The following is a 16,460-nucleotide window of genomic DNA, read 5'->3' as shown; positions in this document are numbered from 1 at the left end:
GACGGTTCCTTAGGTTATTTTGTCTTCAGTTTCCTAAAATAACTTTCTTCTTTCAATAAACATAGAAAAATTGTTACTGAAACGAAAAAACAAAATCCTCAATTTTATTACATCTAAATATCTGTTGAAATAGCATGTTGCTTTCAAAAAGGAAGCATGCATACGAAAATATATCATAAAATACTCGAAACTATAGAGTGATTGGGGAGATGAATAATATCTGTGACAAATGTAAATGAGATTACGAGGTTCGAAGCTTAAAATTGTTAAATCTCTGCATTAAAGTTTAAAAAATCACTTACATGAACATAAAATGCTCCGTATGTTTTACGTTTCAACTAAAATTTGGCTAGTAAAATTTAAAAACAAAACAAATCAAGTTTCATTAGCCACACACAATTACAACTAAAATTCTCAGCAAAACATTTATTTTACAATGAAATATTTATATGAGTCTTAAGCATAGTGATGCCAAATTTTCTATGTGTATAAATAACTATATTACAAAATAAATACTTTTTTTATATGCGTGCTTAAGTATTATCGCAACAATTTTAGCAAAAGTCGTCAAATTTTCAGAATGTGTCAAACAGTGGTGGCTATGCTTATAGAATGTTCCGGTCAAGCAACTTCGCTACTTTCGTATGCGTTCTTCATGTTGTATTCCAATATCCTTCGGTTTTTATAAACAAATCTAGATATTTTTCCATTTAAACTCAATTTTAAAATATGCGCTTGTGGAATTTTGCCTACAGTGGAAGAAAGTTTGAAAAATTTCTGTAAGAATGCAGTATTTTGCGGCAAAGTCACTAAAAGGAGCTATGATAAGCATTTTGTAGATAGCCAAGGTTGTGCGTGACGCCGTGTTTGTGATATTCTTTGATGAATTTTAAAACGAAAGCAGTTTTAATATCGATGTTTTTTCAAACGAAAAAATCGCTGTGTAGAAGAGGAGAACAGCAGAAAAAATTGCGGAAGAAGTCTCGCAAAAAATATGTTTTATTTTTTAATGTATCATTTAATACTTAAAATTTGTGTTCTAAATTGATAAAATGTCTTTTCTTTTGATATGTTGGCAATGTTTGCCGACTGACGATAAATATCGATAGTTGGGGAAGTTATTTAAAAAAAAGTATGAAAATTTTCTGCTTGCACCCAATAGGTAACATCTACCTTTTCTTCTGTGAAAAATTGCCAGATTGCGTCAAGGTGCTTTGTTTTAATACGTAAGTAACATTATATATAGTATTTAATATAAATTCGACGTTTTAATTAAGTTTCAGGTATTCGTCGATTGTGATGGTTTTCAACCTTTTTTCGCCCCTTGCGTCCTTTCCATCATTGTCTGATGATCATTCCCCATTTCCCCTTGTTCCCAAACTCGTAAAATACATACACATTTGCTTATATTTAGATTACTTTTTTAATGTGTTGTATAAATTAAACAAAAAGTAGCATAGAAAATGTTGATAAATACCAAACCTTGAAAGTAAAACTAAGTATTTAACAGGTAAATAAAAGGCTGACCTCATTCGGCACCTGAAACTATGAAATTCCCCTTTAAGGTGAATCCCCCCGGCTGAGAACATCTGCTTTATTGTATAATAGGGAAAATGTGATCTTCCTTCCTGCGTGCAACATCTGAAGTGTAAACTCAAAATTAAAGTCAATCTGTCGAAACTCAAGTGACTAGAGAAAGGAGTTTAGGTTATAACCAATCAAAAGGATACAGTAAAAGTTGGCGGAATTTTCATATGAGGATCAAAGCGCAGTTCTGCAAGTGCATAAATGTTAATTCAAACCAAATTCATCTAAAAATAAACTTAAAGTTAACAGTTGAAGTAATTATAAATATAAATAAACGGTTGAATGAAACATAAACGGTTGAAGTAATCATTTTGTTAAATCTTAACTGCCGACGCAAACGTCAATTGTCGTTTGTTCAAAAAAAATTACCAAAAGGTTAATTCCTTTACGTTAATAATGGAGCTTAAAGACCGAAATACATCTAACAGGAGAAAATACGTAGGAAGTTTCGTAACGTAATTATTTTAAATTGACCTGTTATTATGATTTTGGTCTTTATTATAACTTCTCCTTTCCATATTCCTCACCAGAATGCAAATTAGATCTGCGCATTTAAGCTGAGATTTTCGAATCTTGATACAAAGACTGTTTCTGGCATTTGCGCGCTACGTGGTTTGTGTTTGCTAGCTGCTGATAGGACTGGAAGAAAAGGGTGGGACACCAGAACCTCAACAAAGCTTTTACATGCACATTTCCTAGGCATTTTCTGCACAGCTTTAATGCTTCATTAGAATAGTCTGAAAAAAAAATTCCAACGGAAGGTATTAAAGGAAATCCTAGAGACTGGTCTACAGTGCTATGGTATAATTTTAATTGATGTGAATTACGTCTACTTTGGAAGTGAATAAAATGATGCATAAACATAGATACAGATAAACTAAACTTTTGAGAAGTGGTCTCAAACTCAAAATGCATGCGAAAACATTTTCAACTAAATTTTAAAGTTCACTTACTTAAAGAATACATAAACAATAATAATTGCAATAATACACAGCAAAAATCCAAATTTATATTTACTTTCTATCGGGAATATATAGCTTTGCACTGGCAAGAGATTTCTGTTGCTCTTATTTTTAATTAATTTAAAAGTAACATTCAAAAGTTATGCATAATTTCAAATATAAATATTGATATTAGGTATATCTAATAAAAAAACGGCAATTAACAGGATTTATAAGCCTTACATTAGTGTGTCTCTATCTGTATAGTAATATGAACGCAGCTTGCAACCAAACAACCAACTAGTGATTTATTGAACAAAAGTTACACACCATGAGTACCAATTCTATACAAAAAACAAGAAATATAGAGAACTGACGCACCATCAGCTGTCGACCGGCCAACTAAATTTACTGATTATACCTACGCAGGACGATCTTCCATCTTACCCCAGCTACGTATTCTGGCGTACAAGCCTATAGTGACAAAGAGAAAGCCCAGTTTATTCGTTCTTTTTCCCATTCAACAGCAATTGCGCGCATAAGCTCAGAGTCAGACATTATCATCACATCATCATCTCAGTACCATACCTCTTTAAAACTTCAAGCACCGTATTTACAACAATTCATAATTGAAATATATTCGGGGAGCGTGTAAAACTGCTTCGGGCTGCCAGTTTGAGAATCTACTGATTTAGAGAGCTTTACATTGCTTTAGATAATCTATTGATTTCATCTGTATAATATTTGAAAATTCTGCTTAAAAACTAATTCAGTTTAAAAATACAAAAAGGAACTCATGATGTTAAAACCATTACAGACTGGTGTAAAGAATATGATACATACATAGAACACATGAAAATGATTAACTGAATCTTCAAACTTAAATTCAGTCAAGAATCCTACATATCTCATCAAACTGCAAGACGAACTGATCGGATAGAAACTCGCCCAGGTTATTTAAATAATACTTTTGAATCGCTTCCGTTAAGAACTAATAATAATTTCAATATGTAGTGATGTACTTAAATGATAAAAGAAAAAGTGTCTAATTTTTTGCGCACTAGGCTTCATTAAATGGAATTATCGCAGTATACCAAGCAAAGCTTGAAAAGAATTCTGAAGGATAATAAATCATCTGTACTGTTAACAACTTATGACAGCTTAAGCTCCTTCAGAACAAATAAATAAAATAAGAAAAGTGATATATAAATATAAAATAAGTATAAAACAAATGTAACAGAAAATGAAAAAAAAAAAAAAAAACTTAAAAATGTCTTTTTTTTTCTTCTGTTCAGACTTATTAAACAGAAAACTTTTATTTGTTTATTGTTTTAGTTTGACACTAGTTTGATACGCACCTCCTTGAGTTATCCAGTCAAGATAACCCCGTAAATCTTCTTCTATTTGTTGTTTTTCCCTAAGCTTGTGGAAATCTCCTCGAGCTTTAGCTTTCTCTCTTTCTTTAGAAAATTCTCTGTGAAAGGAAATATAAGCCAATTAATAAAAGCTAAAGTTTTAAAAGTCGGGAGCATTTTAAAATTAACCATCATTCACTGATCGAACGATGTCTGTAACTGAAGATGTTAATAGAATTTCAAACAAATGTTTATCAAAAGTCACACAGTAAATTATTACGATCAATGTCATGCACTTTAGTACGTGATTCTTATATTGGGTTAGATTGTCATTTTTACTTTGATATATTCAAGCATTAATTTTGCTTCATCCAGATATTTTATTTACCAGTATTACAGAACATAACACTGCATTTAGAATTTATGTTACATTATATTAGCAACTGAAACCTCTTTTGGCCCAATGATATAGATTGTAATTGCTAATAACATATAATAAATTGCTTAGACTTATAAAATTCAACAAGAATGGTCGTCCTCAACCAGGTATGTTTCATGCGTAATCGATGCAGTTTTGAAAATCAGCTTCATATACATGTAAATATATGCGTTTAATATGTGTTAAAATGTTGAAGAACTTTTACACCTTGAAAAGAGGCATTAAAGACTCCCTTAATCTTTTGCAGACAGTTGCATTGTATAAGCGGTAGAAGAGTATTAGAATATTTGGCATAAAACTGATAAGCTTAAATTTAATTCACCTCATTCAGAAATGTTCAACCTGTTTTTTGTTTACCGTAAATAATTATTAACTTGACTAAAGCCTGTTTTCAGTAGGCAAGAAGAAAAAAAGTCGATATGGTTGGTTTGGTAGCAGTTTTTATTTTGAGATCTTTCCTGCCTTTCTCTCTTTTTATATACTGCACTGATTGCATAAAAAATTTACATATTAAAAGATTTTCATAGATTTGTAAAATATTACAAATAATTTTAGTGGAATTTCCCCCTTATATTTATATTGTGATTTACTCGTACAGCATGATATATCTTTATATTAATAAATAATTAATTATCAATTTTATTAATATTTTTTAATCATTTGTGTTTTGATTATGCCAATCATTTATCGATGCATATTTAGCTATCGACTCTTGATCACTATAGACCCGTTTAAAAATTTCATCTACCCCTAGGGGATCAATACCGATCCCATTTAGAACTAATGAATTAATTTATTGATAAAAATCGGTTTTTCAGGAGTGATTGAAAAAGAACTGCGGCTATATGTTTGGTTATGTTAATCCTAATTTACTCTCAACTATACAAACCTATATAGCTATATAAATATATAACTATATTTAACCTTACCAGGACTTAATTTCTAAGATTAGAAGTGCCGGAGCCCCATGGAAGACCGTCAGTAAAGAGAAACAAGAGTAAATAAATAAATAAAATGACTATTAAACTCATTAATAATTTTAAAATTAAATAGTTAATTATTATAAATTAATTAATAGCTATTTAATTAATGTTTACAAATTGTTATTTAATCAGTAATTATCATATAATTAATTAATTATATTTTAATTAATAATTATTATATAATTAATTATTATATAATTAATAATTGAAGTAATTAAATAATTAAAATTAAATGTAAAGAGATAAATTGAAATTTAATAAGCGATTTTTAATATAATTTTATTGTTAAAATAAAATTTTCGAGATAAAATTTCTACTGAAATTGTTATCCAAACTTCACACATGTGGAATATTTATTCTATATATTTTATCTCATTCTTATTTTATTAATTAATTTCATAGCATTTTGTGTGACACTAGTAGTAATTATTAATTAAATTTTATGCTGTTTCTGATCTATGTTTTGATTTTGTTATTAATTACGTTAGTTTACATAAGATTTAAAATTATGTAAGGTACAAAAACCTTGTGCATCTATTAATATATGCTGAAGTGAATGAAATTATGCCAGTGAAATTTTTTAAAATCAAAAACAAATTTCTGTGGAAAATTAAAGTTATAAATTCTAAATGCAAACAAAGGAGTGAATTTGAAAGTTATCAAATAAGCCAAAGTGTTGGTCATTTTTTCAGTTTTGCAGAAGAATTTTTATACTTTGCAGAATGGGAATATGATGTTTGGTTTTGTTAGTATTAATTATTACAACTGAATTATTGCAACTTACATTGCAACACGTAATTTAGCTTAAAATTTATTTGAACTTAATTTTCTAATTTATTTTGATCATGTATATTTCATGTGTCATAAGTCTTTGAAATGAACTTAATTCTATTTATTTACACAATTTTTTTAAAGAAGAAAAAGTCACATTTGGTTTGCTTAGTTGCACACGAAGATACATACCTATATATATAGAGAGAGAGAGGGAGAAAGAGGAGTTATGTTTACTTGCAGACTTTTTTCTTTCTTTTTACTAATATTATAGTATGAAAATCAAGGGGGAAATTAAGCAATCAATTTAATTTTGAAGGATGTGATTACAATAAGATCATAACCAATCAAAAATATTCATGAATGAACTACTGGTAACTATCATAGTATTATTATTTAAAAGAAACCTACATTCCAATAAGAATGCTTAGTAACACAATGATCTTCAGAATTACCGTATTGCGTTGCATATTCCACCCCACCCAGCTTTAGAACCAGATTCTGAAAATTAAAAAAATATTTACATAATTTTTCCCCTTTTAATGCATTCAGAAAATGAATATCCCAAGATTTTAAAATGGATTTATCAACATAATGATTGTTTTCGTCATACTAACAAAGGCAAACTTTTGCACACTTAAGGCCCTGTTGAATCTTTCTCTTCTAACTGTTGAATATTATGTCAGCCTAATGCAAACAATGATCTATGATAGTGAAAGCAAATACCAACTGCCATTCACTATGCAATTTTGCCATATCAGCTGAATGTTCACCCTAGCAAGCATCGGACCACAACCTTCTCTAATTATTTATGTATGATCTGAGGCCTAAGGATTTGCAAGAACAACAATGCGAATGACAGAAGTTCAAATTATAAAGAAGAAATGAGATAACTTATTAGATGTTGCAATTATGTGTATTCTTATTGAAATACAGGTTTCTTTTAATTAAATAATATTGTGATAGTAGTAGCTTATCCATGATTACTTTTCATTTGCTATATTCCTACTGTGACTTTGTCCTTTGGAAATTAAATTATTCGTTTAATTTTTCCCTCTTAATTTTCGGAAGATAAAATTAGTAAAAATAAGTGGGAATATGGCATCAAGAGCATAAGATATCCCCATTTTCTTGAAGCTGTTCACTATTATTGTTTCATCAATGATAGGCCATGCACCCAAAATCCACTAGCAAATCAGTTAGTAAGATGAAAATGACCACTATGCGGACAAAACATTTAGGGTAACTTGTTTTGTGACCGCCTTAAGGAAGACAAACATTACCTAAATCTTTAAAACATATTCAGAATCCTGTGCTAAAAGAAAGCTAGGGGGAAAATGTTGTCCGAGTCCCAGGGATTCCTTTGGACGAATATGTAATATTGGTTTAGAAATTTAAGGTAATAAATATAATATTTTTCGAATGCTAAAACAGTTCGAGAAATTTATTCAAGTTCTGAATTCTGAATATAAGTATACTGTATATTATATTTAATAACTATGGTGGCTTCATTTATGAAAATATTTGAATATTGGCTGTTTTTGTACAATGAACCTTCTCTAAGCTAGCTATACTTGATTCCTGAAAATTTTGATCTTTAAATGATAGTGGGCATCCTAGAGAAGTTATGTTTACTAATTAGTTATTTTATGAGGAATGCTGGTTAAATTTAAAAAGTGATTGACTGAGGTAGCTTGTCGTAATGAGACGGTTCACTGTAATCCAATTTTTTAAAGAATTTAAGCTGTTCTTAATTAATTAAGATATTATAAAGAAATATGATTAAAAGTGTTATATAAGCACATGTTTAAAACATCTATTAAAATAATTTTTATAAGCTTTTTAAGAGCATGATTATGATTTTAAAAGAAATGTTTTTTTCTTTATTTAGGAGACATGGTTTACAAAGAGGAGAAAAACCATTCATTTTTTCCAAGCAGTCGAAACGAATTTTTATGAAATGTTTATTAAATTATATTATGTTATTTTTTAATTAATTCTTTTTTTTCAGGTTTTATGTAAAGTTTATGAATTAAGTAATAAATTATTTTTACTTCTGTATTTTAATTAGCATATTATTTGCTTCATAGTGTTTCACAATAAAATTATAAATTCAATAAACTTCTTAATTAACATGCTGTAATATAGAGAGAGCATAAAGTTTGTTTTCTGTTCTCACATGTTTATTTCACAATTTTGTATGCGAATCTCGAAATTTATAATAACTAGGAATACTTTTTTAGTATCACTTTCGAAATGGTGAATATTAAGCTTAGATTTATTACATATTATGTTTGTAAAAAATTATAGGTAAAATTAAAATGCATTAAATTTTAAGCTAAACTGAAGTATTAATTTTAGAAATAAATTTCTTAAAGGCATAATTGTATTAAGAATTTTAAGGGAAACAAGGCTTTAAAAATTAAGGTCAGTTGGCAAAGTTTTATGCTTATTCAAAAAGCATGACATTAGGTTTTTAATGAAAGACTTCTATCTGTTAATTCAAAGGAAATTATTTGAAGGTAAGTAAAAAAGTTATGCATTATTTCAAACAATAGCAGACTGTTGACAAACACTGAGTGCAGATAAGAATAAAAAAATTAGTTAGACGTTGTAATTCAAGCGTATGAACAAAATCTGAATTCCTTGTAGTAACAAAATGAAGTTCATTGCTATGTTGAATTCTTTAATTTACTGAAAATGTCATTTTTTTAGAAGGAGAGAATATATTTTTGAAATATGAAGAACAGCTGTTCTGAGTTCTTCATAGAAATATTTCACAAAATGTCTTTTACTGTAATAATATGATCATATCAACATGCAACACGTTTACTCATATAAGTTAAATCTAAAGCAACATGTGTCTATTTTAGCTAAAATTACTAAAAAGAAAGTTCTAGAACATATCTTATTAACTGACACTAAAACATGCAAATAAAACATACTATTTTTTTCAGCTATTTTACAGGGCAAATATAAGGAGTAGCATATCAATTTGAACTTTTAAATTAATCAAAATGATAATATGAAAGGCCTTTCAATAATATCAGACATAAGTTTCTCTTCATAAAACAAAAATACTCTGCAACAGACTAATATTACTTTTTGAAAAAAGAACATTGCTGTTGAAAGCACATCTTTTAAATTAATGCTATTCTGAGGTCAAATTGACTAATTTAAAAAGCCAAACTATTATGAGCCACTTGCATATATCTGTATAATGATATACACATGCAGATATTGTTTTGCTCAAAACATCTTGATTTCAATATATTTTATTATAATAAGCATCATTTTAGACAAAAAAATCTATTACTTTTATAGACATATCCTTTAGTATTATCTATGAAAAATATATTCTACACACATAATTACTTAATGGGATATTAGAAGGAAATAATCTGAAACCTTTACAGATACAACTATTAGAATTTTACGTAAGAAAAGTATCTTCTACTCACATAATAACTTGCTATAATAATACAAGCAAATAACCTGTAACGGTTACAGATATATCTGTTGAGATTTTACATGAGAAAAACATGTTCTTTTTAAATAATTATTTGCTGTAATATTACACGCAAATAATCTGTAACCATTACAGATATATCGTTTGGGAATTTACATGAGAAAAATATGTTCTACTTACATAACTATATGCTGTGATATTACAAGAAAAAGATCTGTAATCATTACAGGCAAAACTCTTGTAATGTTACAGAAAAACACCTGTTTCTGTTACTCAAATAACCCATGGCATCCCAGTTTCCATGAGTTTTCTTAGTAACCTTACAGATTTTTTTTTTACAGTGTAAAGAGATAGAGAAATCACGAATAGGTGCATGCTCATCATCTCTCTAATTCCCACATCAGTGGAAAACTGCTAAAATTACCCTGATCCTCAATCCAGGAAAGGAATCATTCAGAACTAGACGGTTATAGGCCATTCAGCCTGCTACCAGGCCTAGAAAAAGTACTCGATAGGATCAGTCTTAGTAAAATGAAATCCGTCATTTACTCCTTCCTGAGCAGTTTGGCTTTCATGCGCATCTCTCCACGACGAAGCAACCTATTCGCATTACCGAGTTCGCCGGTGTTACCTTACACTGCAGATTAAATGTTGCTATCCTCATGCTGGACATGGCGAAAACTTTAGACCGCGCCTGGCATGAAGGTTTAACATCCAAACTTACTGACTTTAGCCGAGAACTCATCCTGCTGATCTTCCCTTTTAGTAACAACAGGACTTTGAGGGTCACTTGGTAAGGCTTACTCCAGTACAAGAACAATGCAAAGTAGAGTAGCCCAAAACCTTTGTTCTCAGACCGGTAGTCTATCTTTTCTACTTTGCAGACTTTCTTCGGGTTCATCTTAGTAATGTCTCGAGTTGCTTGTTATGCAGACGACACTGCCACTTCGGCTAACCTCAGTCATACCATAAAGAACTTACAAGATAACATTCCACTTATTGAAGAATGGTATAGGCAATGGAAAATTAGAATCAACGCTCAAGAGTCTCACCGCTTGGTTATAAGACGTAAAAACGCTCTATTCCGATCAAGAACAGTGTACAGATCTTTAATGAATCCGTTCCTATCGTCTCGCAAGCAAAGTATTTGGGAGTCATTTTAAATGACCAACTGGACTTGGACCCATCATATCGAGCATATCAGAAACAAAGCTCTTAATGTCATGAAGTACCTTTCCCCGGTCATAGAAAAATATTCAAAGCTGGACCTGTCAATAAAAAGACTCATTTACCCGTCATTCGACCAATCTTGACTTATGCTTCATCAGCCTGGGGGCCTGCTACCAAAACTAATATCAACAAACTTCAAGTTTATAGAGTCGTTTTTCCCATTATCACCGAGGTGCATTATTTCGTACGCAACAAACTGTTGCATAATGATCTTACGTTTAACACCATCGAAAAATACCTGCAGACCTCGGGAAAAAATCTTTAATAATGCAGAGGAGCGTGAGGATATGAGCTCTTTTAATCTCTTTCATTATGAGATTTTAAACAAAGATAGGGGACTTAGTACAATTTGCAGCCTTTCGTCTGAATGAAAATTAAAACTTTCCGACTTGATTTGATTTGTGTACCGTTATTATTGTTTTCAATATCGTGTTGAACTGTCTCAGAATGAAGCAGCATTCGCCTGAGCCTAAATTCGAGAGCGTGACCACCTAAAGTGATCACGGACTCTGTTAGTTTGTCGCTAGGACTCTGCATATAGTATTTCTACATGTTGCAGTGTTTTTATGTTTCTACATAGCATCAATTAAATTTTCTTTCCTTATGATAGCTATGAATAATATGGTGTATTTCATCTAAATAAGGACTGCACTATAAGTGTTCATTTTCAAGCAGCATTTCTCGGAGCCAGCACTGTGGTGGGTGACCACCCTCACGTGAATTCGGACTTTGTGTATTATTCCCGCAAACACTTATGACGCTAGAACTGTATTTTCTTGTATTTAACCCTCTGGGCGGCCAGGGGTTTCGTTAATAAAGCAAAAATTCACAAAAACTACCATAAGAACAAATTATTTTTTTGATTTTATTTCAAAAACTCTCTGGTATTTCATATCTGGATTTGTTATCTTTTGATATATTGTCTTAATTTCGTTGACATATTTTAATATGCACGTATATATACGTTGGATCTGTAATTAAGTATTTGACTGACAATAAATTCCCAAATAAGTGCTCTAGCTAATGAATATAAAAGGATAGGTAATGTAACATTAAAAATGATAAACTTATAAGGAAGTTCTTTTAGCTATTAAATAAAGGAGGCTAGGTAAAATGCTAATTCATATTAACCCATAAAGTAACATTAAAAGTGATAAACTGATAATTCATTAGCGGCAGCTAATGTATGTCTCCGTATAGCAAGTATCCATAAATTAATTTCATATCAGGCAAAAAAAAAAAAAAAAAAAAAAAAAAAAAAAAAAAAAAAAAGGGCATAAAATTATTACTGTTATTTGTAAATGAATTATTGCAGTATTCTTATACCACATGAACAAGCATAGAAGAATTATTTTTCCATGCTTGTTCATGTGGTTTATGTGAGAGAATTTCCAAGCTGAAAATAGAAGATCCGTGGTTCGAATCCTAGCAAGGACATAACTGCTACCTCACGTTTCTCTCTCAGAAAAACCTGATGACTTTATATTTTTGTTTTTGGATAGTAAACAGAATCATTTTCCTTCTGCTTAGAAAATAATATTTTTTCATACTAATCATCGAAGTATTTTTTCTTTAAATTAAAAAAATTCACTTTCAACTTTATTTGCCTTTCTTTGCTTTTATTCTCCAAATTTACAGAACTAAGATGCTCTCTAAATCTCTACAAACTAATAAGCAGCTTGAGGACAGGGAAATAGCATACTACAAAGGAACATCCCCCTATGGATCGAAATAGGGTAGTCTGGAGCATAATAGCAGACACAGCTTAAAAAGCTGGACTATGAAGAAAATGCCAAGATACAAGCAAATGTTGACGATTTTATCTTGATAATCAGAGAAAATCGAACCAAAGTAGACAGAAAAGCAAAAACGTGCTAAATATTCTAATGCTCTGCAGTACAACATATAAACTTATTTTGATCGCATTCTCGGAAGGTAGAAACCTAGCAGCTAATCTCCACCGCATAAAATGGCAAGGGATCTGCTTAGAAAGACAAGATACAATGACTTATTTGGGATTTCTACTGGTTAGGTTTTTAACGTGAGTCAACCATTTAACGTCAATAAAAGACAAAACAAATAATGCAATAAATTATAAGGTATATTCTCTCTCTTTTACGTATGCCTTTGAGTTGTAACTGGAAGCACACTCAACGCATTTACTTGGGAGATCCGGAGTTCGAATCCCGGCGAAGGCATTGCGGATTTTATCAGTTGACTTCAAAAGAAATTCTAATGATTTAGTTGCATTTGAAATGAAAAAGTGGTGGACGATAAAGGTCCATGTGCTGTCAAAAGGTTAAGTAATCGATCTGTTATTTGAAATTTGTTTTCTAGATGGAGCTGGAAAAAACAAGTATGCTCTGCGTCTAGCTGTATCAATAGTCTATTGCTGCTTCCATATTTAAGAAGATTTTCTTCTAAAATATTTTTAAGGTGAGAAAGTGGAAAAGGTAATTGGAATTTAGATAATGAAAAGTTGTTGTCAGATGCTTTGGCTAAAAGATTTGCTGTCTCATTTCCATAGATGCCTGAATAACTTTCAGTCCATTTCAGTTTTGGAATTAATCTCCGAGAAAATTCTTACAACATATAGTATATTTCGTTGACTATTGGGGATCTGCTATGTCCAGTAAGCATATAAGCATTCTGTGCCGCGCCATGCGCATAGGGAAAATTCGTACTTGTGATTGGACATACTTTAAGATGACGTAATGACGTTTAGGCGTAATGACGTTTCCTTGGCGTAATGACGTTTAGGCGGAATTCATACGGTTTTGTTTTCGTTGAATGACACGCATGAGTTAAATGGAGGTCTGGAAATTATCGTTTATTTTCTTCATTACTTCAGTAATGAAACAAATTTTAAAAAGATATTCATTTGTGAGGGTTCTAAAAATTCAGCTTTTGCAAATTTCGAAGTTGAACAAAAGTAGAAAAGGCAGAAGTAATGAAGCTAAATTTCGAAGGTTTTGCGGGAGAATTTTAGGAATTTTGGTTTGCTAATAGGAGCTATGTTTTCTAAATTTAACAAATTAATAGCCTGTTAATTTATTAATAAACATTTCATTGACTTAGAGACTTAAAAATATACGACAGTAACATTGTACTCATGATTATCGGACAATCGAGCATTCCTAAAACTAACCCGTTTTTGAAAATTATTACAAGAATATTAATTTGAGAATAAAAACATGACTCAAAACAAATGCAACAATTTGAACTAGAATATTTTATAATTTTCTACTTACCCGCTTAAGACACCGAGGACGAGGTTGAGCACAAAAAAAGAGCCTATAATAATTAAACTAATGAAATAAATCCACGGCCATTCGTTTCCAACCGAATCATTTATCTGAAACAAAATCAGTAACACTTAATGACAGAAATGCGTAAACATGTAAATTAACTGGTGATTATTTATTTATATTTTTTTCAGTTTCAGATTATTATTACACACAAAATTAGTTTTAACTGCATATTATTATTAACAAAAATTTAATTATTTTATTATTATGTTATAAATTTCTGTTATAAATGCTGCAGCTTAATAATTCTCGGAAAGAAAATTATAATTCAATTTTTTTAAAATATACAAACACTGAACATGGAGTTACTAGCTTATTTGTTGCTGAATGAAAAGAGCAAAATTGCTAAAAAATAATTCATGGTCACCATTATTGAGATGAAATATAATACACAAAATTTATGAAAAGTCAATGAAAATATTTTGGGTAAATATAGATTTTCATTTTTAAAACTGATAACTTTACAGGCAACTCATCTTTTTCAGAAGTAAATTTTTTATCATTAATTTACAATTTATAGGTTTCAATAATTAAAGAAGAGTCCAAAACTTCTGGATGGCTTTTTTTCCAAACTTAATCGTTTAACTAGCAATGATACGTCATAAATATTATATGAATATATAATATATTCTATATGACATGATTTTATATAATTATGAAGTAAAACAAAAAATTATGGGTTAAATTATTATGCCTAGAGACAGATAAAAAATTCGAAAACGTTCGAAATAAAACCAACTCGATATATTATTTACCAAATGAATTTAAAAGGAGTGTCAATGGTTGGGTTCGAAACTGACCCAGCCAGTTCTGAGTCAATTATAATTCTGGATCGAAATGGTTGAATTTATTGTCAAAGGTAAACGAAACATTTGTGCTATCTCACTTGCGTTATTGAAAACATGTATTTGTCTACGAGAAAAAATATGATTTCCTGAATTTTCCGATTATCCAAATAGGTTTAAATATTTCAAGTAACTGGAGATCTTATTTATTTATTTTATTTCGGCGGTTCTTTAATTTATATTTAATTTATAGAGACCATCGTATTTGGACTAAGGAAACTTAAAGAATGGTTTTTGCCGGCATACAGTGTCGTCCTAACAGCATAGAAATGAATGCAAATGTAATGTAAATGCCTAGGGGGCCTGCGTTAAGACGGCCGTACAGGCATGAGTGACTTTCATAAAAGGCTTCATGTCAGTTTAGAAGAAATCCTAAGCATTCTTCTCGAAATCTGGAGAAAAATATGCCATTAAACTATTACAGAATAATAATGATAATAATAACGTGTTTTATGCTGTTATTTATGTTTATAATTTGTTAGATATAAGAATATTCTGTGGCTTTTAATGAAAATAATTATCAGTTTATTGCCTACATTATAAAGAACATTAGTCCATCCTTCATTGGTGACGCACTGAAAAACTGTGAGCATGGCTAATCCAAAATTATCAAAATTCGTGATGCCAAAGTTGGGTCCTTCCCAATAGCCCATGCACACTTCATCGTTGGATTCATTGCAGTGGTATCCATTCTCTCCGCAAGGATGTGGTTCTTCTAAGGCAAACTCTCCTACAATAATAATAAGAAAGGTATATGAGTATACTGAATTAATGTAATAGTTAATTGCTTTAATAAATTACATAATACAGATTTGTTTTCATTTTAATTTGGTAAAAGAGACCTCCTTAAGTCAGTGTCTTTTCACTATAAGAACAATTTTCCCACGCATTTTTCAAACACAAAGGATATCATTTCTTTTAATTTTTTTAATATTTTTTTTAAATAAAAATGAAATACGGGGAGAAGGAAGACTGGAGAAGTAAATTTTTAAAACATTTCGCTTTTATATCTTACTGCTATCATAAATTATTATTTGAAGAATTTTCTGAAAACGTTGTCGTTATGTCTGCAGTAAATCATACGTTTAAAAAAGGCCATGTTAAAGCACAGTTGCTGTTAAACGTAAAATAACGATATCTGGGCTTTGGCGAAACCTCGCATGTATAGGAAAGTGGCAATCTAGTATAAGCATGATCTGGGATTCAGTAATAAACACGAGTGAATTCATGCATAAAGGATCTCTGCTAAAATAACATATTTCTTTGAAACCTATTTTACACTTTTTTTCGTATTCCTCTCTCCGTATAGCAAGTATCCATGAATTAATTTCATATCAGGCAAAAAAAAAAAAAAAAAAAAAGTCATAAAATTATTACTGTTATTTGTAAAAGAATTATTGCAGTATTCTTATACCACATGAACAAGAATAGAAGAATTATTTTTCCATGCTTATTCATGTGGTTTATGTGAGAGAATTTCCAAGCTGAAAATAGAAGATCCGTGGTTCGAATCCTAGCAAGGACATAACTGC

At 30.3% G+C, this 16,460-nt stretch overlaps 1 protein-coding gene across 9 annotated transcripts in view; it reads right to left on the bottom strand.

Annotated features, from left to right (window-relative positions):
• LOC118202388 (muscle calcium channel subunit alpha-1-like) overlaps window positions 1–16,460 on the bottom strand; it is a 674,690-nt gene that overhangs the window by 238,130 nt on the left and 420,100 nt on the right. For all 9 annotated transcript variants that reach the window (XM_085820710.1, XM_085820709.1, XM_085820713.1 and 6 more), the window contains exons 7-9: window positions 15,465–15,658; window positions 14,027–14,130; window positions 3,887–4,002 (exon numbers count right to left, since the gene is read on the bottom strand). In XM_085820710.1, coding sequence (XP_085676836.1) covers window positions 3,887–4,002; window positions 14,027–14,130; window positions 15,465–15,658 — 414 coding nt within the window. The remainder of the gene's footprint in view (window positions 1–3,886; window positions 4,003–14,026; window positions 14,131–15,464; window positions 15,659–16,460) is intronic.

This window comes from Stegodyphus dumicola, chromosome 7, assembly GCF_044657685.1.
Source record: "Stegodyphus dumicola isolate Sdum_Otavi_A_Nest chromosome 7, ASM4465768v1".
NCBI lineage: Eukaryota > Metazoa > Arthropoda > Arachnida > Araneae > Eresidae > Stegodyphus > Stegodyphus dumicola.
Note: the sequence above shows the minus strand (reverse complement) of the source record. Positions and strands in the feature narration are given on the sequence as shown.